Here is a 24,551-nt window from a genome sequence, read left to right as displayed (position 1 = left end):
CTTTGAAAAGAGCGAATAGGGAAAGGTTCTAACAGCGGTGTTTCTTTCCAGGTCTGTAACTTGCTGTGCATATGTAGTTGCTACTAACATTTTTCTTTTGATACTAGAGGGGCCTTTCTTTGCACATACACAGTGTGCTTCTCATACCCTTAACTTTATCAGTGAGAAAGTATTTGTTCTGTTATCATAAATTATACAGGAAATTAACTTTTTTGTTGCAGTGTTTAGTTGCCTTCACATTGTACAGAAAATGAAGTAACTAGAAGTTTAGTGTCAGGTCACATTTCTGTTGCTGAGTAAAGCCGACGTATTGGTGAGCAGCATTCTTCCTCAAAGTTGCTGTGAGCCTAAATTACCCAGTATCTTACCTTACATGTACGAATGTATAGTATGCATTTAAAAATCAAAGCAGGTGTAAAGAAAATACATCCTGCACTATGTATTTGTGCTGGTTAAAGACTATTTACTATAAAATTCTGCTTTTGCACACTTACAGGTTTTTTTTTTTTTTCTTCTTCTTTTTCCAAGATAAGGTGTCTCTGTGAAGCCTTGGCTGTCCTGTACTTGCTTTATAGACCAGGCTGTTCTCAAACTCAGAGATTCGCCTGCCTTTGCCTCCCCAGTGCTGGGATTGCCGCCATGTGCCGCCGAGCCCAGCTATGTGTGCAGTTTTTATTGTCGTTTTGAGTCTGCTTTCACACTTTCAGAGAACTTCTGATTACTGCAAAGAATTTTACAGTAGGAAGTTCTTTTGAAATGTTCCTGCCAAGTTTTACAACTCATAGGACTTCCTGGCGACCTGCCAGGTCAGTGGCCGATGCAGCGATGCTCACTCCACTGGTCCTTTCCATCTCTCTTTGGCAGGCACTTTGCTGTTTTTTTGTAGGCAGCTCCCGTCCATTGTTTGCACTGAGCTTATGCGGAAGAATGGATTCCACTGTGATGCACAGTAGATTTTTATTATTTGCGACTAGCTTCGATTTTTAGAGCTCTAACATTGGAACCTTTGATTCTGATAAAATTGTTAAGTTTTTAATCTGAAATAGTTCATTCAGTGTACAGTAGGAACAACAAATACTTTTTTCTTATTAGTTGCTGCTATAGAGAATTTTAGCTCCTGCTGTTTTTTGCTGCTCTCTGTTGCTGCTGCTTCTGGGAATCTTTTTATTGTGAATTTCCCCATTTCTTAATACACATTAGTTTGCAGTTCTAAGGAGGCTTTCATAGGCATTTGCTTACTAGGCACAGCCACTGGGAAAGAAACAATTCCATGACCCCTTCCCAAGAGAATGAGCCTGAATGACCGTACCCAGAAAATTCTGGCCTGTATGTTTTTTTCTGTAGTGTGCCAGATTCTCCTCTGGTGGGTGCCTGCAATGCTTTATTTTCAAGATGTTAAAAGTACCATAAATGTTTAGTTTCCTCATTTTATATGAATTGAAATTTTCTAGACTTTTTCTCTAACCATTAATCTGAACTAAACTTTATCAATATAAGAAACTATCCAAAGTCACATAATTAGAGCTGTGCTGTGTGTGTGTGTGTGAGCGTGCACATGTTCATGTGCTGTTTAATATTTTTAAATGGCTTTGGGAAACTTGAATATATCTGAAAGTTTTCTTAATTTATGCTTTTACGCTTCATCGTCCTCTGATGTTTTGCCTCAAACTTCTCGCTGTTGTTTTGGACAGTGTCTCACACTGTGTAGCCCTGGTTAGCCTGGAATCTACTCTGTCACCAGGCTAGTCTTAAACTCATAGAGATCTGCCATCCTCTGCCTCCCAGTGCTAGGATGAAAGCTGAGTGCCACTGCTCCCAGCCTTAGTAGGCCTGTTGTTGAGACCTTGAGATGCTCTTTTGTAGTGAAAAGTTGAGACTGATCTCACAGTGAGACCACAGCTTCCCCAGCACTGGGCTTCCAGGTGTCCCACCCTGCCTGGCTCATGCTAGCAAGTTCTTTTGTTTGTTTGTTTTTGGAAGCTAGTTACATGTCTACTTTCTAATAATACTAGCTTACTGCAGTTTTGATAAAGGTCTCCCTCAAATGAATTATTTCATCTAATATTTCTTTCCTTTCATTGTAACAAAAATTCAGATTTTGAGGAAATTAAGAGACAGCACTCAAGTTTGTTTTACTCTCAGCTTTCTACGGTGCCCCAGATTTAAAAGAACCTTCATGGGCTCCGTTTGCTTTTAGAGCAGTTTTCTAAGGGAAAAAGTTCTCATGATTTTCAGGGCTTGATTTGACTGCCTGTTCATTCAGCCAGTAAACATTAGTAAATTTAAATACATAGGCAAAGCAGACTGAGTTCTACCCTACCAAGTAGTTTACACAAAAGGACACAGATAAGAGAGAGAATTAAGTTGATAGTTGTACGAGTGAGTTAGTAACTGAGCATGATAACACATACCTGTAATTCCAGCTTTTAGGAGGCAGAGGCAGGGGGATTGCTGTGAATTTGAGGCTAGCCTTGTCTACATAGTGGTTTCAGATCAGCCATGGATACATAGTAAGACCCTGTTCAAAAAACAAAACTAACCAAAGGGAAAAGACTAAATCAGTCATGTAAGAATAAAATATAAAAAGCTATGTGAGATTTGTTATATTTTTTTCTTTCTAAATTCAAAGAAATTCCTAGGGAATGATTGCTTTTCAAATAGCTTTTCTGACGCAGTTTTTCCTTTTGAGAATATATCATGCTATTTATAAGGAACATATACTATTGTCACATTTCTATATCCCTTTGAAAGCTATCCCATGTGTGCTCCGGTAGAGCCTAAGGCTTCGTGCCTGCTAGGAAAGCACTGATTTCAGCTGTTTAAAAAGTAGATCCTCTTACAGTTATTTAGACCAAATATAAATTTGTTAATTATTACATAGCTGACTTCCTAGCCTGTATTTAAGCTATGGATGTGAAAATTTTTGGACTTAGCAACTTTTAAAAATAATTTTTTGCTGTTTTTTGATATGTGTATAGATTAAGAACGATTCTTTTTTCTTTTCTTCTTCCCCCTCAATGCTGGGGACTGAATCTAGGGCCTTCCAGTGCTAAGCAAATGCCCTGCCACTGAGCTCCAGCTCCAGCCCCTGAGAACCGGGCTTAAGTAAAGGATATTCCTGTACATTTTCCTGCCGTGAGCTCTACTTTGCAGCCCGTGCTGAGATGCCACGTTTAGGCTCTTAGCTTGCACATCCTCTCCGTGTCTTTAGATGCTATGGACAGGATTTCCAGTCCTTCACTTTAATCTTTTTTTTGCTTTCTCTTGCTGCCCTTTATGCCCTCTCACACTCTTACCTTGCCTTCCATTCTGACCTTAACCTCACGACTTTTGTATGTAATAAATTTTTTTCATAATGTGGGTTATTAGCAGATTGTCCCTTTCCTAACAGTGTGTTTTTGCAAACTGTCTTTTGAAGGTCCTGTGCAAACACAAGGCTGTCCTTTTCCCCGGGGAAACACATTCGATGAGCCGCCCACTGACCTTCAGATTAAACAGCAAGAATTATACAAGAATTTTCTTCGTTTTCAGGTGAAAGGCTTGTTTGGTTATAATTCCAGCTCTTAATAAATATAATAATAAACTAAACTTGCAGGTATTCTGTGCACTATGCACTAAGGGCTAAAATGCTATGTAGTTGTCCAAAATGTCTAGTTTATGTTAGGTACAGGTAAGGCTAAAATCATATTGTTCAGTCATATGTGAATCTTTCCTAAACTTCATTAGGAGGATCAATAGTTGCTAAATCAGTGACTGTTGAGATTTGCAAAATCTCAACAGTATAGTGGAAAGTCAAGCCCTGCCGTCCCCCACGGATGTGGTATCATTGGCTCAGGACAGACTATAAATAAGGAGAAGTTACATTACACATGAATTTGGTGGTACATGCCTGTAAGTTCAGCAGGAGAATTGAGAATTCAAGGCCAGTCAGGGTTATATAGAAAGATTCTGGAGGAGGGTGTGGTGGCACACACCTATAATCCCAGTACTCAAGGAGGCAGAGGCAGGTAGATCTCTGTGAGTTCAATGCCAACCTGGCCTACAAAGCAAGTCCAGGACAGCCAGGGATACACAGAGAAACCATGTTGCAAAAAACCAAAGCAAAACAAAACAAAAAACCTACAAACAAACATCAAAATCAAGGTACAAACAATTATGTTACAATTATGCCTCTTTTTGTATCTAGGTGGGTACCACTTAAAGTAGTGAAATGTTCACACTCTTCCCAAAAAAGGCACTTAAGCATCTAGTATTTATTGGACAAGGAACTCTGGGAATCCGCAGTATTGGCTTGATGCTGAGTAGACGATGAAGCTGCAGTGACCGAGATGTCTGTTCATAGGGCTCTTTCAGCTTTCTTTTTCTCCCTCCCTCCTCTCTACACACCCACATCTCATGGTGGCTCCATAAGTTTTCCTTTGGTAGAAATGTTTTTACGTCCTATTGTTTTTTATTCAAAATCTGGTATAACTGCTTTTCTTGCTTACAGAAAATGTCTAGAACCCGTAGCCTGACATTTAAGGCTTTCTAACCTAATCCCAACCTGCTAATCAGATCCCTCCTAAGAGCACACGTCAACACATTCTAACCCTAAGTGTTGTGTACTCCGCATGCAGCAGTGGCATAATGCGGGGACGCTCAGGCATTGATGCTGGAGTGCACTCATGGAGGACTGGATAGACAGAGGCATGGGTGTTTTCCTCGAGCAGTGACAGTGCAGGTATGGACATGATGACAGAGAGAACTATGACAGATACCGGAAGTCCCACGATGTCAGGTCAGCAGGTTGAAGGTAGTGCAGCCGCTGAACTTGAAGAAGCTGTGGTAGTTCTGTTTCCATAACTGCAGCTCAAAATAGAAGTTACTCTCTAAGCTTTTAGCCCATCTACCATAGAATAAGGTATAATTACCAAATGTTACAGTTTTTAAGTCACTGGTTGTTCACAACATGTTTTTAGATATATAGTATCTTAATAAGTTTTAGATTCTTTAGAGAAAGTATCTACATTTTAGGATGTGCAGCTAAAGCACTGATGGCTTTGTCCACAGCAGCAGTTAGTGGCTTGTGGAGCCTGTCTGTGGGGACTGCAATTGAATGTGTGGGACCGCTGGCAAGTCCTTCCCTCTGGAAAGCCACTAAAGAGAGAGGAGGTTCGAGAGCCCTCAGCATCCACCTTGTACATCCTTAGTGCACTATGAGTAGATTATTCTTTTGGTGTTTCAAGGCAGGGTTTCTCCATGTAGCCTCAGGAGTCCTGGAACTCCCTTTGTAGACAAGGCTGGCCTCGAACTCATAGCAATCTGCCTGCCTCTGTCTTTTGAGTGCTGGGATTAAAGGTGTGTGCCACCATGCCTGGCTGAATAGATTACTCTTGAGTGGTGGTTTTTCAATTTTTTTATTTTTTATTTTTAGTGGTCACAATATCATTTTTCGTTTTCGATCAGAGTTAACACAACTTTAAACAGCTAAGTGGTGTTCGTTATTACTGTCAATATCTCACAACACAAAAGCTTAAGAATTGGAATAAGTGCTTAAAATGTGCAGATTGTTCGTAAAGATGAGAAAAGCTTTAGCTAAGGATTTGCACAGATAAGTAAAGTAATACAGTTAGTTAATGTATAAAATGCCTTGCTGCTACTCAAATCGAATAAACAAAATTTGTGATTGATTTTTGTTTTCAAGTACAAAAAAAATAATAAATTTTTAATAATTCACTTGAAAAATTTAATTAAAAATTAGCACACTTCATAAATGTCTTATATAATACATTTCATTGTGTTATTATAGTTTGGAAATTGACCTAGAAGATAGTTTTTTTCTTTTTAAAAATACTTAGCTTCCTGTTGGCATTAGACTGTGTGATCTGTTAATGCCTTACATACTGGCAGTATTTGATTTTAATGTAGTCATTATGCTCTGTAATTTTTGTTTTGTGTGTGTGTGTTTATGGAAGAGGGAGAAGAAAGGTCTGAGTTTGAGTGTAAGGTTTTGTTGCATTATTGGTATCTTCTCTGGAATTTGTTGTATTTGTGTCTGCACATTTCTCAATACTGAATATTAGGTTACACATTTAACCTGTGTCATGATAAGTGTAAGGAAAGGCTGGCTGGTAACTCATAGTTCAAGTGGGACAATTCAAGTTCTCATGTAGAACATTGACAACATGCAACCTTAAGCTACTGGAAATTGATTGCATAAAAATAACTTTTATTGTAAAAATGTAAAGTCCAATATAACACAGTCTTACAGCAAACTCCCTGTCCCTCTTGCTCTTAATCTTTCTGAGATAATCTGTGAATCACCTAAGCGAGACCTGAACAAGGACAGTACCAGTAGACATGCTGACACAGAAGGGCAAAACCTCAAGGGACCTCGACCCTAGACAAAGAAGTACAGGCAGCTAAGGAATGTTGAGAGCAGAACTTGTCCTCAGGGGAGAGTATGCTAGTTGCATATCCACCACCACTTGGTCAGCCCTGAAATCATACACATGCAAGCAACATCATATGGACTGAGTACGATGTGTGTGTGTGCGTGCATCTCTGTGTGTGTATGTACATATGCATATATGTGTGTGTTCTTTATGTGTATATGTATGTGTATACATACATATATTTATAAAGAATTTGAGAGAGAGCAAGGGAAGTTGGAGGGAGGAAAGGGAAAATGGTATAATTGCATCTTAATTTAAAAAACAAACAAATATTTGAACAAAAGATCTGTACAAATGTTAATAATCATAATCTATAAGGATAACCTTAAGCTAATATTTAAGTATCCAGTACCAGAGACTTGGTGGTGCACACCTCTGATCCTAGCACTGAAAAGGCTAAGGCAGGAAGATCACCCTAAGTTTGAGCTTATCCTAGGGTTACTTAGGGACTTCAAGGGCAACGTCAAAGTGAGACTTTTGTCTCAGAAAATTAAGAAAATTAAGGTTTTTTTTTTTTTTTAGTTTTTTTTTCTAAGTCCAGTCTGTCATCTTTCCTGCCTCCTCTATAGAGGGTATGTACAGTTTCTTGGGGCTTCCTTTTGTCCATATACTGTGCTGTAGAGAATTCTCTCACTGTGTTCTCAGAGGAGTATTCAAGGTACCCCGGGTCCACTCTATAACCTCTGCACACTCCTGGGACTGAGCCCAGGACCTGTGCGCCCTGGGTGTAGGCTCTACTCCCGAGCTGCTTCCCAACATTGCCATTTCAGTTCTTTACTGGCCAGTAGGGAGAAGAGCATTGTGAGGAAATGATTCTTTCGTAAAGAGACTCACTTGCTCAGTTCACTCTTGTGTGGGAATTCTCTTCAAGTAAGCACATTGACACTCAGCGGTAACTACTGTGGAGTAATATGACCACAGATATTTACTCTACAGTTTTTCTCCTCAGAAAAACTAATATGTTTGTTTCACTTTAATTCCTTGAATGCTTTTGAGAGTGCACGTTAATAACTCTTATTAGATGAGAACACCGAGGACAAGTCCATTTCTTAAGTTCACATAGTCTGTAATAAGCAGAGATGAAATTTGCTAGCAGCTTGTAACAGTAATAAAATATAGCATGCTTAAAAATTGAGGAACCTGCAAATAGGTGTACTTGTTGAGTCTCTAAGAATGCAGGAAAAAGTGATATTCTAACTTGTCAGCATTTTAGCAGAATAAATCACTAAGCCCAATTTTTTAGATTGAGGAAAAGAGACAAAGAGAAGAAGCAGAGCGAGAGAGGCTACGAGTTGCTGAAGAAAAGGAAGAAAAGCGGCTTGCAGAGCAGAGGGCAAGAATTCAGCAAGAGTACGAGGAGGAGCAGGAGAGGAGGAGGGAGAAGGAGGAGGAGGTGCGTCCATTCCTCAATCCTTGTGAAAGGTTTATGCTGACTTGAAGATGTTTGTTACTGTATGAGAGGACTCTATCTGAAATACTTTTAAAATACTCTATTGCTATCTGCATTGTGTGTTATTTTAATTTAAGAGACAAATTGTTTTTAACTCTAGAGTGATAAAAGATGTCTACTACTTTATTAAGTAGATGCTATCTTCATTTTTTAGAACACTGTATCTTTGATATATTACCTTTAGACAAATAAAGTAACACCGTTTTAAATGTACTCAAGAAGTGTTTTTTTTTCCCCTGTTTGTTTTTAAATTTTAAAGCAAAGGCTAAAAAATGAAGAACTTATTCGGTTAGCCGAAGAGAGGCGGAAAGAAGCAGAAAGAAAGAAGAAAGAAGAGGAGGAGAAACATAACTTGCAACTTCAGCATTACTATGAGAGAGAGAATAGGACTGTGGATGATGAGACAAAGGTATGTCTGAGATGGAGATGTTGAAACCAGAGCGCATGCCTGGTAGAGTTGGGAGGAGTTAGAAAGGGGGGATGGGGCGTTGATCCTCTGGTCTTTCTAGTGAGTGCACATACTGTATTGACCTTCATTTGTGGGGTGCCGCCACAGTTGGGCCATTTTTGTCTTGTTACTGTGGCTCTGTGTTCAGCTGTGCTGTCCAAGGTGTAATCTCTAGGCCAGAACCACATATGCTGCGGCCCTGGCTCATGGCGGCTTGCTGGCATGACTTGAGTAGTGAGTATACGAACAAACATACTGGGCGGAGGTTATTTAAGAAATCTTTTTTTAAACCAAATGTAATTCATCAAAAAGACTGCTTTTAGAGTCACTATTTCTGGCACTCAGGGTTGCCATTAAGGGCTGGGTACATGAATCATGAATCACAGTTATTAGACAGGACTTTAGAAACTTAATTTGCTCTTACACAAGTGACAGAATTTGACTGTTTTGTAAAGAGTATTTTATTAAAAGCAATAATAATAATCTAAGCTTCTTAAATGGTTTCGACTTTTGAGCACAGTGTGTGATACACGTAAGCATATATATGTATATATGTATGCATTACATATATAGGTACAGAAGATTTCTTTATTTTATTTTTTGCAGCACTTGAGACAGCCTTCCCCTGTAGTTCCTGCTCTTCAGAACAAAATCGCAAGCAAACCCCAAAGACCTCCTTCAGTCGATACCATCATCAGTTCCTTCATTCATGTACATGCTTTTCCTTAGAGTTAATCTTGAGTTGTTTGGGAGCGCACTTCAGGAGTTTCTAATGCTTTCGTTCATTTGCCTGCTTTTAGAGTTGTAACTGAGAGCACTTGTTGCCCTAAAGCTTAATTCTTAAGTCATAGTCTCTTAAAGCAAATGGCATTTGTTTGTCCCAGAGCCTTAAAAAGTCCTCTTGGTTTGTTGTTATTATTTGTTTGTTTCTGTAGCCCTGGCTGTCTCGGAATTTGCTATATAGACTAATCTGGTCTCCAACTCACAGAGATCTGCTTGCCTCTGCCTCCTGAGTGCTGGGATTAGAGTTTCTCACCGTCATGCCTGGCTGAGAGAGTCTTCTTGGAAAAAAATGGGTTCTAACCAGCTGTAGTTTTACTTGTGTTGTCCCTTATGTTTAGACTGATCTGTAGTCAAAAGAGAAGTTGGTCTTTACGTTGCAGCTTGAACAACAAGCAGGAATTTGCTTAAAAAAAAATAGAGGGACTGGATTTTGAGTGTCTGCAACTATGGAGAAGCTTTAGCAGTTCGGGTCAGCCTGGCCTGATGATGACATTATGTAGTGGCAGCTGTGTGCTGGGTGGAGTGTTATAGGCCTTGGCCTTGTTCCCTGGGCTTGCGGATTGCATAAGGGAACTACCAGAATAAGCCTAGAAGTGTGTTAAAAGATATTGTCTTGATTCTCCTTCTGAGAGCCTGGTTCATTTGCTTTGTGGTAGCCAATGCATAGGGATTCTTATGAGGTTTAAGTGGGATGGCGTGGGCCCTTTGTGCTTGTGTAATGTTCTCATGGGCAGGGAAGACTAAACACAGAGACTTCTGTGCAAGTCCAGATGTGAGGCAGGGCTTTAAAGCAAGGGCAGTGACACAGGAAACTGAGAAGGGTTGGCAACTTCAGCGAATAGTTAGATACACAGGTGTATGGTACGGCGGGATCCAGGATAATTTTCAGGTTTCTGGTGATGATTATACAGAGCTGAAAGTTGAGTTGTGGCCAAGGAAGGCATTTGGACTGGATTTATAGTTTGGGAAGCAGTTTAGATACTGGCCTACTAGATTAATGTGATTGTGCAAGGTAAGTTATCTAGGGGGAGTAAAGAGGGCTAAGGACAGAAATTTGAGAACGTTAACAATGTTTGAACACAGAAATCAACTACAGACAGACAATGTGTCAGTAACGTTAATTGTTACTTGCCAACGAAATTCAGGATGAAATTGCCAATGGGGATGTGACTTGGGGTCACTGAAGGAGTCAAAATTGGCACAAGACACTCCAATACCAATTTCTTAGCACAAAGGAGATTTATTTGCCTCAGAGGGACAAAGAGCAGGGACTAAGAGACAAAGAAGATAGAGGATGGGGAGTTGGGAAATGGCGTTTGTCCTGGAGTGGAAGACAAAAGACAGCCTCTGATGCAGCGGAGACGGATGTGGCGCACAGGAAGACCGTGGCTTATAACGGCAAAAGCTCAAACCCCGTGTTAAGAGAAGGCATTTGATTTTAATTGGGCACCTTAATTAGGTGAGCCAAAGGGGCTCAGATTGCTGGACCTCGGGTCTTTAATAGGTGGACCGTAGAAGTCAGCCTCAGGGGAGGAAGTAGCTAGCTGTTGGTTAGTTTGGTTGTTAGCTTTAGTAATGTAATCTAACGGTTTTTAGCAAGGCAGAAGGAACTGGGGAGAAGGGCAAGGCCTGCCTGAGTCATGTTTGCCATGCTGGAGTTGGTTAGAGTCCCTTCAGTTGCTTTGGTAAAGGTGGTCCTGCTGACGTGATGGGTGTGAAAGGAGACACAAGCTTAGGGAGTGAAAGGAGGTAAGGAAGTTGACCCCAGACATGTGCATTCATCATTCTCTTTTCAGAAGAGCAGTAAGTGTTCTTAATTGCTGAGCCATCTCTCCAGCTCTGCATTTATTCCTCAGTAAAGGGAAGAGGCTGATGAGCGGTTGATAGTTCGTGAGGAAGTGGGGAGGGGCTTTGTGCAGAGGCTGAGAGGAAGACACTTACTGAGAAGAGGTTGCAAAAATGAGAATAGAGCTGGGTGCAGTGGCACACTCCTATAGTCCTAGCACTCAGGGAGGCAGATCTTTGTGAGTTCAAGGCTAGCCTGGTCTACAACACGAGTCCAGGACAGCTACACAGAGAAACCCTGTCCCAAAAAACCAAAACCGAAAAAGAAAGAAAAAGAATGAGAATAATTATAGGAGACAGGAGATACTCAACAGGTACAGCATATACGTGGACTATCACTGGGCAGGGGGGAGAGCTTTCACCTGTCTGTCTTACAGTACAGTTTGGTTTCCTTCTACACTTAGGAATAGGGAGGGAACGCTGACTGTCACTGTCTGTCTGTCACTGTTGTTCACAGGAAAGTTCTGTGTCCCGGGCACAGTCTCCTCCAGTACCTGCAAGGAAGAACCAGCTCCGAGCAGAAGGTAGCTAGTACTGCTGTAATCTAGAAGCTATTTACTTCATGATTGCAGCTTTGAAAAGTTGCAAGAACGGAGGGCAGCAGTGCTGTGCGCACACCCTGCTCCCCGCCGGCCTGGACTCGTCGCCTTCCGGAGTTTTCACCAGCTCATTTGCACTTTTGCTTTTTGTGTCCTTCTCCTGTGTAATTTGCACAGCCAGCAGGGCAGGCGGCCTTCAGAGTGGAAACCACTCCTCCGCTGTGCCCTGTACAGTTGCCCTTGGTAGGCGCTGGGCTGTCTCCCTGACTCTGATTGTGGATCCTAATGTTCATCATGATGAAGATGTGTGTATATGAAAGCACACATAAATATCTCCCATAAAACTTTCAGCATTTTACCTTTATCATAGGCCAGATTAGGCTTTGGTAATTAATCTTTTTTTTAATGTAATTTAACTTTTGTACTTCTCAATGGAATTTGCAGAGGAGAAAAAAAATGTAATTATGGAGTTATCAGAAATGAGGAAGCAGCTCCGAAGTGAAGAGAGGCGTTTGCAGGGGCGGCTGCTGCACCTGGACAGCGATGACGAGATCCCCATCAGGTGCTTCTGTGCCACATCTTCCTCGAATAGGATTGGTTATTAGAGCCTCTTGCTCCCTCCCTTCCGTTTCTTCTAAAAATCAGATGTAGAAATCTAGTTCCTCGAGGGAAATGCTAGTAATAGAAAATTCTAAGATTAGGATGATGACACCAGCTGTGATTTGATTCTTTTTATTAATTTTTTTTGTTGGATACTTACTTTCTAGCTGCTGGTTTTGCTAAAGGCTCCACTTCTCTAAAGCAGGGCTCTGGTACTGCAGGTTATTCTTCTAGGAGCTTGAAGATTATCCCTGTACTGCTGTAACATTCTTTCCTTTAAGAACAAGCTTTGTGTTTGGAGATAATCTGGTACAGAAGTTGGAAAAATCATACATACAGCTAGGCACTTCACTAGTTTTTTGAATCGTTAGTATCTTAACATTATGTTTGAGGCTGACTTCTGTTGTGTGACAAAACTTTCCCCGGGAGACATGACACACACGTGTCTACTCACTCCAGATAGAGGCCCCACAACAGATCAAAGTGTGAACACCACCAAAGTCCAGCTTGCTGAACCAGTGCGTTGTATTGGGGTTACGTACAGGAGCAGAAATGACTCACAGACAGCTGCATGACCAAGGCCCGACTGAGCCTGGGAACCTGGAGCACACTGCATAGCCTGCCGGCAGCTCAGTAGGTTGGAGAGTGACTTTCTGAGTGACTCAGTTGGTCTAAATCTTTTCCAGGCAGGTCAGCTACTTTCTTCTGCAGCTGGTCTGGTCTCAGAGTTTTCTTTGCCCCTTTGCTTTGTGAAGGTCTTTCACCTGGACTTCTGTGTCTGAGGGGGACTCTGAGCTTTTATTGCTTGCTCTGGCAGGGAGGGGCCTAGTGAATCAGGGGTCAGTTTCAGGGACTTCCTGGAGCTATCTTGAACTGTTTACCTTCCTGCTTAAGGAGCTTCCCCTCAGGATGGAATGTCTTGATTTTGGAGGAAACTGTTAATTATTGAAATTACTGAAATTTGTGAAATATTGAAATATTGCTGTTATTTAAATCTGGACATTAAATCTTAATGTCTTGCTCTATTCTGGTGTCTCATACCAGTGTCCGTATAGTGTTAGTTGTCATGGCCCCCAGTCACCCCTGCTCTGGGATTTTCTCAGCCTGTCTTTTGTGACTGTGAAAGTTTCTCCTCCTGGCCAAGGATTCTTTGTGTTCCCCAGTCTGAATGAATTTGAGCTTCCAGTGATTAGACTGGGTGAAGAATGTATGTAAACCGTTGGGGGTGCCGTTCCTCTGTGACATCCTATCAAAGGTACACAAAGTGCCCGGTATCATCGCTGATGCTAACTTTCATCACGTGGAAGCGTTGTCAGGTAGCTCTACCAGAAAGCAGCTATGGTTTAGTCATAATTCACTAAGTCTAGCACACTCCCTAGTAAAAGCAAAGACAGGCATGGATTAAGTGCTTTGTGAACCCTGTTTTCTAACTTTGGAGTTAGAATTATGATAACTTCAACAACGATCTGTTAAACATATTACTGATAGAATTTGTCATATGTATCATAGAGATAGTTAAGGTTTGGCTCTTAATTCTAATTTCATAGAACAGCTTCATGGAACAGATTTCTCATTTCACTGCATTATCAAGCTCCCCATGTGCTTGTCATGGAGCAACTATGATTCAGCGCACATGCAAATGAGACCTAACAACTTAATTCTAAACAAACCACCTTATTTACTTAGTAGGATTACAGAAGCTAGATAGGGACCAGTGTAGGGCTTCTGGAAGTTGCTTTGTAGATTTGCTATTGTCAGCTCAAAAAGCACAGCTCTCATCTTAAAGGAAATAAAGATCATTTATTCCAGAGCCATTTCTGAGTGACCGTGGCCTGGGAGAACAGATGTAGGTTGCCCCAAATTCCTTGTTCTCATATGGAAGCAGTTTCATGGACTTTGTATAGTTTTACAGAACAAAGAAAGTCATACATCAAGGCAAACTTAAAATGCATTGGTGTGTACATCAGGGAGGCGGGTACAGCAGGATGGGAGAAGCTTTTCTATAGGCCCGAGATGCTGTCTGATGGGGTTGTTAGCTTTTGGGTTAGCAGAAGCTAGTGTTCTGCTAAGCTAATAGATTCCAAAAAGGCTTTTATTTATTGTCACATGGTGTTCTATGGCCTTAACAGGGCCATGCTGTGGCCCTTCTAAAAGTTCCCTGAGAGGAAAGGAAACCCAATGAGAGGACCCCAGGTGCTCCTAATTGCTTATGACTGTAGCTTAGAGTACATTTTTATAAAATGAGGAGGGCTTCCGGGTTTGGTGGCACATACCTTTAATCCCAGCACTAGGAGGCAGAGATAGGCAAATCTCTTATGAGTTCAAGACCAGCTTGGCCTTCATAGTGAGTCCCAGGCCATCCAGAAACAGAGATTCTGTCTCACAGGGAGAGGCTGGGCTAGTGGGATGGAGAGAGAGACAGGAGAAAGTGAGAGTGGGAGTTAGGAGAGGAAGAAAGAGAAGAAGAGGCAGAGAGAGGAGGAGGAGAAGGGCTAAGGTGTTGTACGCAGTTCAAAGGAAGTACTAATTGATATTTGGTTTTTATTTTCAGAGCTAGAGTTTCCATTCTCTAGCCATCTTCTTTGGAGAAATGACAACAGCCAATCCTTAGCAGAAAGCAACCTTTCTTGGGTACCAACAGAACAAAATACTGTTTAATTTAGTATCACGTTTTTGTAAACTTTTGGGAAGTTTTTGTAAAGTCATGCACAGTTCTAGGTAGAGGACAGAGCATTAACAGCATGTTCTGAGTGTAATTTCTACTATAAGCTGAGAGAAAGGTAAGATTTACTGATACCCAATTCATGATATGTACTGTGCATGGTCCTTCACATTTCTCTTGCTCATATGATTAAGTTGGGTAGATTTTTATAGATAATGGCATTAAAGTCAAATTTCTAAAAAGTAGTATGCCTGATCTTTGTGTTTTTGAGTAGGGTCTCATGTAGTTTAGGCTGACGTCAAATAATGCAGCTGTGGCAGCCTTGAGCTCCTGAATGCTGGGTTGCAGGCAGGTAACAAACCATGTCCTTATCAAGTCTTTAGCTTTTTAGCTTAGGTGATTGACAGAGCAGGGAAGTTTGTGTAATAACTATGGTGGAAAGTGCCAATTTGCTTTTATAGTGAATTGAATGTGAATTTGTTTCCTATCCATATAGCACATTGATCATGATTTGTCATTTATAGGAAAAGAGAAAGGAACCCCATGGATATATTTGACATGGCTAGACATCGGGTACAAGCTCCTGTCAGAAGACCATCACCGAAGGCCTTAGATGCTACTACTTTCCAGAATATTCATGACTTTAATGAGCTTAAAGAGAAAGGTGAGCATAAACTGCTGTAATCGCTCTGCTATGCCCCAGGGGACATCTTGGGTTAGAGGTAGAAATCCATCGCTGCAAGCAGTTTCTTTTTCTGGGGACTCCTTGTAATTGCTAAGTGTATGCAAAGCTTTTCACTAAAGAACATCAATTTTGTGTTCTTTAATTTCATGGCTCTTGTAATGTCTTTTGATTGAGGTTATGATTTGCAATTAAGGGTGTTGCCTTTTCTTAATTTGGTGATCAAACTCAGGGTCTCAGGAAGTGCTGTATCATTGAGCTGTATCCCCAGTGAAGTGCAGAGAGTTTCCGTCCTCCCTAGCTTTGCGCGCACAGCCTTCTCCATTACAAACACTGCACCTCAGGGGTGCACAGTGTAAGACTGGTCTGCCCGAGTGGACATACCATTCTCTCAGAGCTCATGGTTTGTATTAGGGCTCTTTTTTGATGTGTATTCTGTCAGCTTGGATAGAAATATTACATACACTCACCATTGTAGGATCATACAGAATAGTTTTACAGCCCTAAAAGTCCTGTCCACCCTCCTTCCTGTTATGCCTTTAGGTTTCCAGTTTCCTTTTTGCAGCGTCACGGTGGGCAGCTGGACTCACACTTGCCCCAGCCTTCTCAGAGTGGTGCCTATCACCTGCTGACCTGTACTCTCTCTCCTGAGAGCCTTCCCAGCTTCTGAGCTCTCCCCCCACTGTCTGAGTCAGAAAGCTGCTACCTTGAACTGGTCGCAATCCTAGAACTGTGGGTAACATCTGAACTTAATTCCCTTCAGTTTAGCTATACAACAGTTAATCTGCTCATTTTCTTAAGAACATCTTGGACGCTTGCTTTCATATTTCAGTTATAAACGTGTGTGCAGATTTTTCTGTCTAAAATCTCAGTTGAAAATAAGATGTTTTGTAACTTTTGCACCAGATTCAGAGACACGAGTGGATCTGAAACTAATGTACCCAGATCCTCCACGAGACCATCACACCTTGGAGATCCAGCAGCAGGCCCTGCTGAGAGAGCAGCAGAAGAGGCTCAACAGGATGAAGATGCGGGAAGGGGTGGGAGGTAGGTAGGTGCAGGCGCTGCTGCGGATGGCGCCCGGCACTCTTCTTCCTTCAGCTTTTGAGCCATTGCTTTTGTTTGTATGTTTGTTTAAAAGGTTTATTTTTAATTATGTATTTGGGGACATATTCACATGAGTGAATTCTACCTGAATGGGCCTGCACTCCAGAAGAGGGCACCAGATCTTATTATAGATGGTTGTGAGCACCATGAGGTTGCTGGGAATTGCACTCAGAACCTCTGGAAGAGCAGCCCATGCTCTTAACCTCCGAACCATCTCTCCAGCCTCTTCAGTGAATGTTCTTAATGGATAAGCCATCATTTCATCCTTTTTTTTTTTTTTTTTTGAGAGAGAGTCTCCTTTATGTATTCCTGGCTGGTCTGGAGTTCACTGTGTTGATGAGCTGGCTTTGAACTTAGAGCAGTCATCCTACCTCTGCTTTCTGAGAGCTGGTAGTATGGGCACGTGCCACTCTTGCTTGCATTGGTTTTCATCCCAAGCAGGGACTGCACTGGCAGCTCCATGCACATGACCCTTCTGCCGTATAGTTTCAGGAATGAACATGTTTCACAGCGGGCTTTGATTGTTACAGTGGGGTCATGTAGCCATTCTTGGAAGTCCAGCTGTCCCCTGCTGCTAAGAGGGTGGGTACTTTGATCAGGCCAGCACACTTCCACCCCGAGAACTACCAACTGAGGGCAGGAGTGGTAGGCAAATGCATTCGATCCGGGGGCACATTTCTCGTCTGTGTGAAAGGTATTTTTCTTTCTTATTCTTTGTGTGTGTCTATGTAAATTCTGTAAAGTATCAGTGGGTGTATAGTTTTGAATCATTATCTGGTTACCTAAATCTAATCTAATGATGTTATCGTGCCTATGAGGAGCACAGAGACTGGCCTGCACTAACATGATATGGTTGGTGACAAGCTAGGCTGCTGCCCTCAAGGGGCTGATGACACTGTAGAAGTCAGAGGCCGAATAGCGGGGATCTAAGGCTTTGGAGCAGCCAGCTAGTGGGCACAGTGAGTGGGGCCTGGAGCTAGGATGGAGCTGACTCAGCACCCATGGGCCCTAGCCTCGGGTGAGCACTGTGACCATGTCAGCATCCCACCCATCCCCTTGCTTTGCCAGCCACTGAGAGTGGGAAAGATGCTCTTGTCATTTGGGGGAAAGTTAGGACCCTGTCGTGGGTGGCTGGTATGCAGACTGAGGAAGGCCTCTGCCTTCAGAAGGTGTATATATAAAACAGGAATGCATGATGTAATATTTAGGCTGAGCTCATAGGTCAAGGCTTTGATATATGCACTTCTGTAGGAGACATCTTCCCTCCTCATGGTACAGAATCTTAAGTGTCAAATGATCTGATCTTGTGCATCTTATTAGTTTGGGCACAGCAAGACCAACATAGACCCATCTGGGGTACAGGTATTTTTCAGTGGGAGCAAACACTGATGAGGTAATTATTAGATATGGTTTAAGAAAGGATGTGGGCTCTCACTGTGGCTCCTTTACTCCCAAAGTATGCTGTCTTTGGAGAAAGGTGGGAAGGTTAGCACGCCGCAAATGGTGCTGGGACACCTGACCCTGTGGTTGGCTACTCCCTACAGTTTACTTACTCCACACCTCCTTTGCTAACCCTTCAGTGGCTTTGAGCAGACACTACAGGAGCAAGATAAAAGGTTAAAAAAAAAGCTGTGTTAAATTTTCATTAGATACCAAAGCTCACAAAGATTTTATTACCGAGTCATTTAACCAGAATGGATACATGACTTAATGAGAAAGCAGCATAGTTTCTGAAACAGTTCTGGTGTGTGAAAGTAATTTTCAGTAGAAGATGTGAATAGAAGATGTGAATTGTAATTATATTTGTCAGCGTCCTGTAAACACTTACCTGTGTTCTGTTTACAGTTGATTTAGATGTGCTCTCCAGTGGTAACATACAGGGGCGCAGAATGGTAAGCGACTAGTTCAAATGTTTAAGTTAGATTTTGGGGCTTATGTTAAATGAATATTCCAGATTTTGAATATGTCCACAGTATTACTATTTACTTTTAAAACACAATTTAAGTTGTAAGTGCAGTGTCTATAATGTGTAGAGAAAATGGACTGTAATGGGTAAGAATGGCATCCTAGAGGATTGAGCTCGTCTCTTCAGCTGTGTAATTTGGGGAAGGTGGGCAGATTATTCAATTTTCCTGCTTCAGTTTCCCAGTATTTACAGAGTGAAGTTGATTGTCCTTATTGCCGAGGATCACTACAAAGATTCAATTAATATTTGCAGGGTATAGATAGGTTTGGCTTATGTATTCTGTATATGCTCTACTAAATAACAATGTGTGCAGGAGTTGCTGTGCAGGTAGAGTGAGCTAATATGTGGAATGTAGAAGTCATTAGAGGAGGGTGGGTACTGGGCGGAGGTGGGGCACAGCCTGGCCTGCATCTTCTTGTTTTGTTGGGGATTAGATTGGAAACCTATGCTGTCTATTAGTATGGTTTGTTTTCCTACACCAAACTAAAAATAGAGGCATTAACATGTGGTTATTGTTTTGTTGTTTTTTTTTTGTTATTTTTTAATTTAGCCCAGAAATGACACTGATTTTTTGAAAAATTCATTACTAGAATCGGATAGTGCTTTTATTGGTGAGTATATTTAATTTACCAGTGTTACATTACTTTTTAAGCTATATGTGTATCTGTGTCTATTTAGATCTTTAAGCCAGGACATTGCTTTGTAGCCCAAGCTGAACTGGAACTCTCTGTGGCTCAGGGGTGACCTCAAACTTTGATTCCCCAAAGATGGGGCTGTGCACTGCTGCATCAGGCTGCTGTAGCTACACAAAATGCTGGCAGTCACCATAACACCTGGCAATAATTTGTTTCTGTCCCAAAGAAATCATGTCCACACAGAGATTATACATGGATATTAAGTATCATTCAAGTGCCACTAGCCAGCAATATTCCCTAAATGGCAAGTGCAGGGGCAAAATGTGATGAAGTATGACTCAGCAATGAAGTGTAAATGAACTTCGGACACACGCCAAGTGAGAGACAAAAGACTATGTGGAACGTTAACAAGAGTGTTAGACTGTGTCTGGAGATTGCTTCTTAGTGAGCATATGGGAGCTATTTGAAGAGATGGAAAGTCTAGATAGTAATGATTGTACAACTGTAAATTCAATAAAGAAAAGACATCCAAGTCTTGCTTTAGCTCTTCCTAAAGTTGAAACTCTCTTTGTGTGGCCTGTGTAGGTGCTTATGGTGAAACATACCCTGCCATTGAAGAAGATGTCTTCCCTCCGCCATCACAGCTGCCTTCTGCAAGGGAGCGCAGGAGGAACAAATTTAAAGGACTAGATTTTGTATGTATGATCCTCTCAGTTTAAGAGATTGAGAGTTTGGCCTCAGTTAATGTGTTCATTTTTGAAAGAGGGGACTTGTTTTGAAAACCAAGTTGTCATGGCCTGAATCTAGGTTCTGCTGGCAGTTACTCTGGTGACCTTGTAGCTCTTATGATGGCAGTATGTAGCTCTGTACATGGCGAGAATATCCTGTCCTGTAAATGTTAAAACTTTTGTCTCAATCTTTATTTTACTCCCTATGTAATAGACGGGCTCTAGAGAAGCTGCAGAGAGTGACTGATAGCGTTTGTCAAAATAACACGATATAGGTGGCGACTCTAGTTTCAGAGGACTAAGATTCAAACGCATATTCTCCTTCTCCATAGCTTTAAGTATAGTCATTAAAGGCTTTTGGAGCCTTCAACAAACCATGTTTTTATGGTGCCCTTTCTCTTTGGGTTGGGAACTTGGGACAGCTCCTAAAGCTGTCTTCCCATTTATATCATGTGTACTAGTGCTCAGGATCTTCCAACAAGTAAAAGTCTCTCGCTCCACCACTCGGCCAGTTCTGTCAGCTCTGCAAACTCTGTTGCCCTAGTAATCTGGTTTGGTCTGTGCGAAGTTTATTGTCTGTGCTGTGTGTCCTTTCTCATGGGCCATCTTGTAGCACATGGCAATACCTGTTTCCTCTTCATTCTGTGTAGATACCGAAGTTTGCTTATTCATTCAACAGGTGATGAATATCTGGGTTACTGTCACATTTTTGCTAGATTGAGGCTAGCATTCATTTGCAAGTTTCATGTGGGTTTTTGTATAAATTTAACTTTTGAAGGTTTTCTAAAACACCATTTTATACCATTTTCAATTTCACCGTTATAGAAGTATATGAATTTCCTACTTCACAGTATGGCCAGTATTGATTACCATACATGATTTTTAAAGTGTCTGTTATGTAAGCACATCTCGTGCTGCTTTCCTGTCCAGTTGTGGATCTAGGTCTTTGTCCATTTTTAAATTGCGTATAGTATTTTCACTGCTAAAGTTTAAGATATTCCGTCAGATGTTAGATTTGCAAATGTTTTCTATTAAAGATTGTCCTAGGTTCTAAAGCATACAAGCTTTAACTTCAAGGTTCTTTTTATCATTTGGATTTTTTTGGGTTTTAAACCCACACACACAAAAAGTGTTTGTGATACACTCGAGTTAGTTTTGCACATAAATATGAAACCTAGAGTCTGAGCTCCTTTAGTTTCTTTAGCACCATTCATTAAAAAGACTATTTCTTTCTCCCTGTTGTACTGTTTGCCATTTATTTAAAATAGAGGATTTATTTTTAATAAATTTTTAATTTAGGATTTTAAAAAATTTAAAACACCAGGACTAGTTTCTGGATGTTTTTCTCTCCCATTGCTTTGTGCATGTCCTGCAAGTGACACACTATTTTCAGTGCTGAGCCTCAGCTGTTACTGTTTGCCTTTTGTGCCCAATTTCCCAACCCTTACGCCACTGTTTGCGTGTCATCACAGCGTGACCTCTTAGCCCTGACAAAGTCACCCGAACCTGCAAAGACAGGAAGTGGGATCCACATGCTCCTGTTTTGCTTTTCCCAGTGTGTATTGATCTGGTGTAAAACCATGTCAGTGGACTTTTGGAGTGGTTCTAAATTTTCTCTCTTAACTATACATAGGATAGGAGTCAGCTCCACACACCACCAGATGGTCTCTCTTTAAAATCTACCTCCAGTGTAAATGTCGATCAGGTTAGAATGAGAAATGAAGACAGGATGAGAAGACTGAACGAGCATCAGAAGAAACCCGCCAACACAGGTAACATGCAGGAAGTTCACTGTTGATGCACACCTGGAGGGAACAAGAATTTTGAAGTCTTTGAGTTTTATGGTCAAGGACATAAACTAGCATGCAAACCAGGGCCTGGGATTAACTCGGCCGCACACTCTTCATACTAGAAGGGGTTCTTTAAGAGTGGATTCTAAGCAGTAACAAGGAGACTTGTGTATGAAATGTGTCCATTTTCAGCAGGGAAAATGCTAACTTGTATGTTAGGTAATTACTCATGTTTTAAAGTAATACATGGTAACTACATCTTATTATAAATCTGCAATATTGTCCAGAAAGAAAAAAAAATTTCTATTACTTTTTGAAGCCAACAAGCTGATCTTGTCATGCTGAGTGGCTTTGGCGAGACTTCATGCAGCACAGGGCAGACTCAGCCCTGCTGCCAATCTGTGCCCCTCCCCAGTCTTTGGAGTCATATCACGGGCTGGGTTGTTTTAGTGAGGTGACCTGTTTACGGAATACTCTCTGGTCTGTTAAACTGCATTACAGTATTTTGTTGTTGTTGCAACTTTTTCTTAAATGTTTTTCAGTGCTACTTTTAAACGGACTCAGTCCAAGAGTGATGTGTTCTGATAGTAATGATCAACTAAGAGAATAGTACTATCCTACCTGGAAAACGTTTTAAAAGGCATTTCCCAGCTGGGTGGTGGTGGTGTAGGTCTGTCTGTAATCCCAGCATTTGGGAGGCAGAGGCAGATGGATCTCTGAGTTTGAGGACGCCCTGGTTGCCAGAGCTAGTTCCAGGACAACCAGAGCTTCAGAGACAATGTTTCAAAACCAAAAAAAGCATTTTTCATGTATACCCAGAATTGCCTTTTCTTAATCTTAGAACCAGTAGACTTGAAGGATATATTTGAGAGAAGGTAGACAAACTTTAAGATTTTTTTTTCAGATTTCCAATGTCTAAACTATTTTTAACACTGTCCTTTCAAACAGGAGCTTTTTGGTACGATGTGGATTGATTGCTCATTAAACTGCTTGCACACACCCGTCTGTAATTTTTTTTTTTTTAGAAAAAGAAACTGACATCACAGGGTAGGAAGACAGATTTTTTTCCTATTTTATACTTATTAAGTCTACATATGTAGAATTTGAGTAAGACAAAATGTGATTAATGAACATGTCACCTCTTAACTGGACCATCTCAGATTAGGGCAGAATGTCAATAATTCCTCAGATGACTTTCAGTGTGCTTTCATCAGTGCTAGAGGCTGGACAATTATTCCTCAAACTCTTTTTAAATTAAGGTCCTAAGATGAAGTCCACGGTTTTTCCTAATGGTAACTAACAGACATAAACTAAGACAGTCTGTATTGCTACAGTCAACTTTGAATGTTTGGTAGTCTCCTTTGCTGTAGTTAGGAGTTCTGTAGCTGCCAGTGCCATGGAGTCAACTTGATTATCCTCCCACCTCCACTGCAGCCCCTTTCTAGGCATGCTGTTCTTCTCCCAACGGGGTGCTTAGTTGCTGGGGGGGGGGATGATTGTAATTCTGCAGCGACACAAGAGCTGTAAGGGGCTGGACTGTAGGAACCTGTGTAGTCACCTGCCACCTGACTGTACTGTTTGCTTCCTGTAGATGATGAGAGCTCACTGGTTGATCCTGATGATATCATGAGACGCTTGGGTGATGATAGATGCAACTCTGTGGCAACTGAGCCCTGGCTCCGCCCTGGCACCTCTGAAACTCTGAAACGGTTCATGGCAGAACAACTGAATGAGGAGCAGCAGCAGGTCCCTGGGAAAACAGGCACTTTGACTTGGCAGGGCCTGTCTGCTGCACATGCTTAAAATAAACCCACTCTGGACCCAGCAGTGCCTTTTACAGGGGAAGTAACGTTCAGTCTGTATCTTGAATAATGTATCTTGCCGGTGGCCCTACTTCTGTATTAGTTATGTTCTAGCTATATATATATAAAGTGTATTTTCCCATGATGATACATGTTATATATACATGTATATTATGTACATAAAAGCCCTGATTATTGATTTCTAATATAATTGTATAGAATTATTTTTTGCAATTTTGCCATGGGGTGGTAATGAACTCTTGATTCAACTACCGTGTGTGCATTAAATTCTGATTGCCATTAAGTGGTGGTGAATTAAAGTCACTAGTTCCCTTGCCACTGTTAGCGTATTTAAACAGTTCATAGTGAATACAACCATTGTAGCTGTGACTGTGCCAGTTGCTATGTAATGAGGGACCAAAACAAGCTGCTCATTTTCATATTTTTAGCTACAGATTACATAGGAGCAAAGGGAGATATGATCATACCTCCATGAGCCATGACTAAATGTTCCATTTTTCTGCCGATATAAGCACAGACTCACTCAGTTAGTAATTTATCTGGTTTCACTATTTCTTGATACAAATAAAGTTCTATTTTTCCTAACTACCAATGTCAGCTTCTTTACTTGAAACGGAATTGTGGTTTCTAGAAGTTAAAAAGCTCCCATCCAGAGGGCAGAGGCAGTGGTCTTCTGTACCCTTGGCTAAGTGAGCTTTTCTCATCAGTAGATGATACTTCACAAGGACTCGTTCAACTTCTAGAAAATAATTCTTACTTGGATTAGGGTCTTCAGTACATACCACAGTGACAGCTGAAGACAACCAGCCACTGCTTCTCTGCCCTTTCAAAGGAGGAAAATCAATAGCTGGTAAGGACAGAAGAGTTTACCAAAAATAATTTCTGGTATTGCTTTCGGCTACATGTAATTTTATGTTCAATTTTGCTCTACTAATAACAAAACCCCACATTCCTATCCTCACATACCCCTCCCCAAGTCCACTGATAGGGGAAGTTCTCCTCTTCCATCTGACCCTCACCTATCAGGTCTCATCAGGACAGGCTGCTTCCCCCTCAGGG

General features: G+C 41.3%; 1 protein-coding gene across 20 annotated transcripts in view; it reads left to right on the top strand.

Annotated features, from left to right (window-relative positions):
• Cspp1 (centrosome and spindle pole associated protein 1) overlaps positions 1–24,077 on the top strand; it is a 107,074-nt gene extending 82,997 nt beyond the window's left edge. For 19 of the 20 annotated variants that reach the window (XM_060385869.1, XM_060385886.1, XM_021644440.2 and 16 more), the window contains 13 exons: positions 3,419–3,531; positions 7,678–7,827; positions 8,144–8,293; positions 8,939–9,043; positions 11,418–11,484; positions 11,944–12,061; positions 15,286–15,425; positions 16,350–16,490; positions 18,396–18,442; positions 19,067–19,127; positions 19,737–19,846; positions 21,513–21,651; positions 23,261–24,077. In XM_060385869.1, the coding sequence (XP_060241852.1) occupies positions 3,419–3,531; positions 7,678–7,827; positions 8,144–8,293; positions 8,939–9,043; positions 11,418–11,484; positions 11,944–12,061; positions 15,286–15,425; positions 16,350–16,490; positions 18,396–18,442; positions 19,067–19,127; positions 19,737–19,846; positions 21,513–21,651; positions 23,261–23,472 (1,553 nt within the window). In that variant the 3' untranslated portion in view covers positions 23,473–24,077. The remainder of the gene's footprint in view (positions 1–3,418; positions 3,532–7,677; positions 7,828–8,143; positions 8,294–8,938; positions 9,044–11,417; positions 11,485–11,943; positions 12,062–15,285; positions 15,426–16,349; positions 16,491–18,395; positions 18,443–19,066; positions 19,128–19,736; positions 19,847–21,512; positions 21,652–23,260) is intronic. The other variant, XM_060385877.1, reaches the window with a different exon arrangement.
• Positions 24,078–24,551: the final 474 nt, after the last annotated feature.

The sequence above is a fragment of the Meriones unguiculatus genome, chromosome 6 (genome assembly GCF_030254825.1).
Source record: "Meriones unguiculatus strain TT.TT164.6M chromosome 6, Bangor_MerUng_6.1, whole genome shotgun sequence".
Taxonomy (NCBI): Eukaryota; Metazoa; Chordata; class Mammalia; order Rodentia; family Muridae; genus Meriones; species Meriones unguiculatus.
Note: the sequence above shows the minus strand (reverse complement) of the source record. Positions and strands in the feature narration are given on the sequence as shown.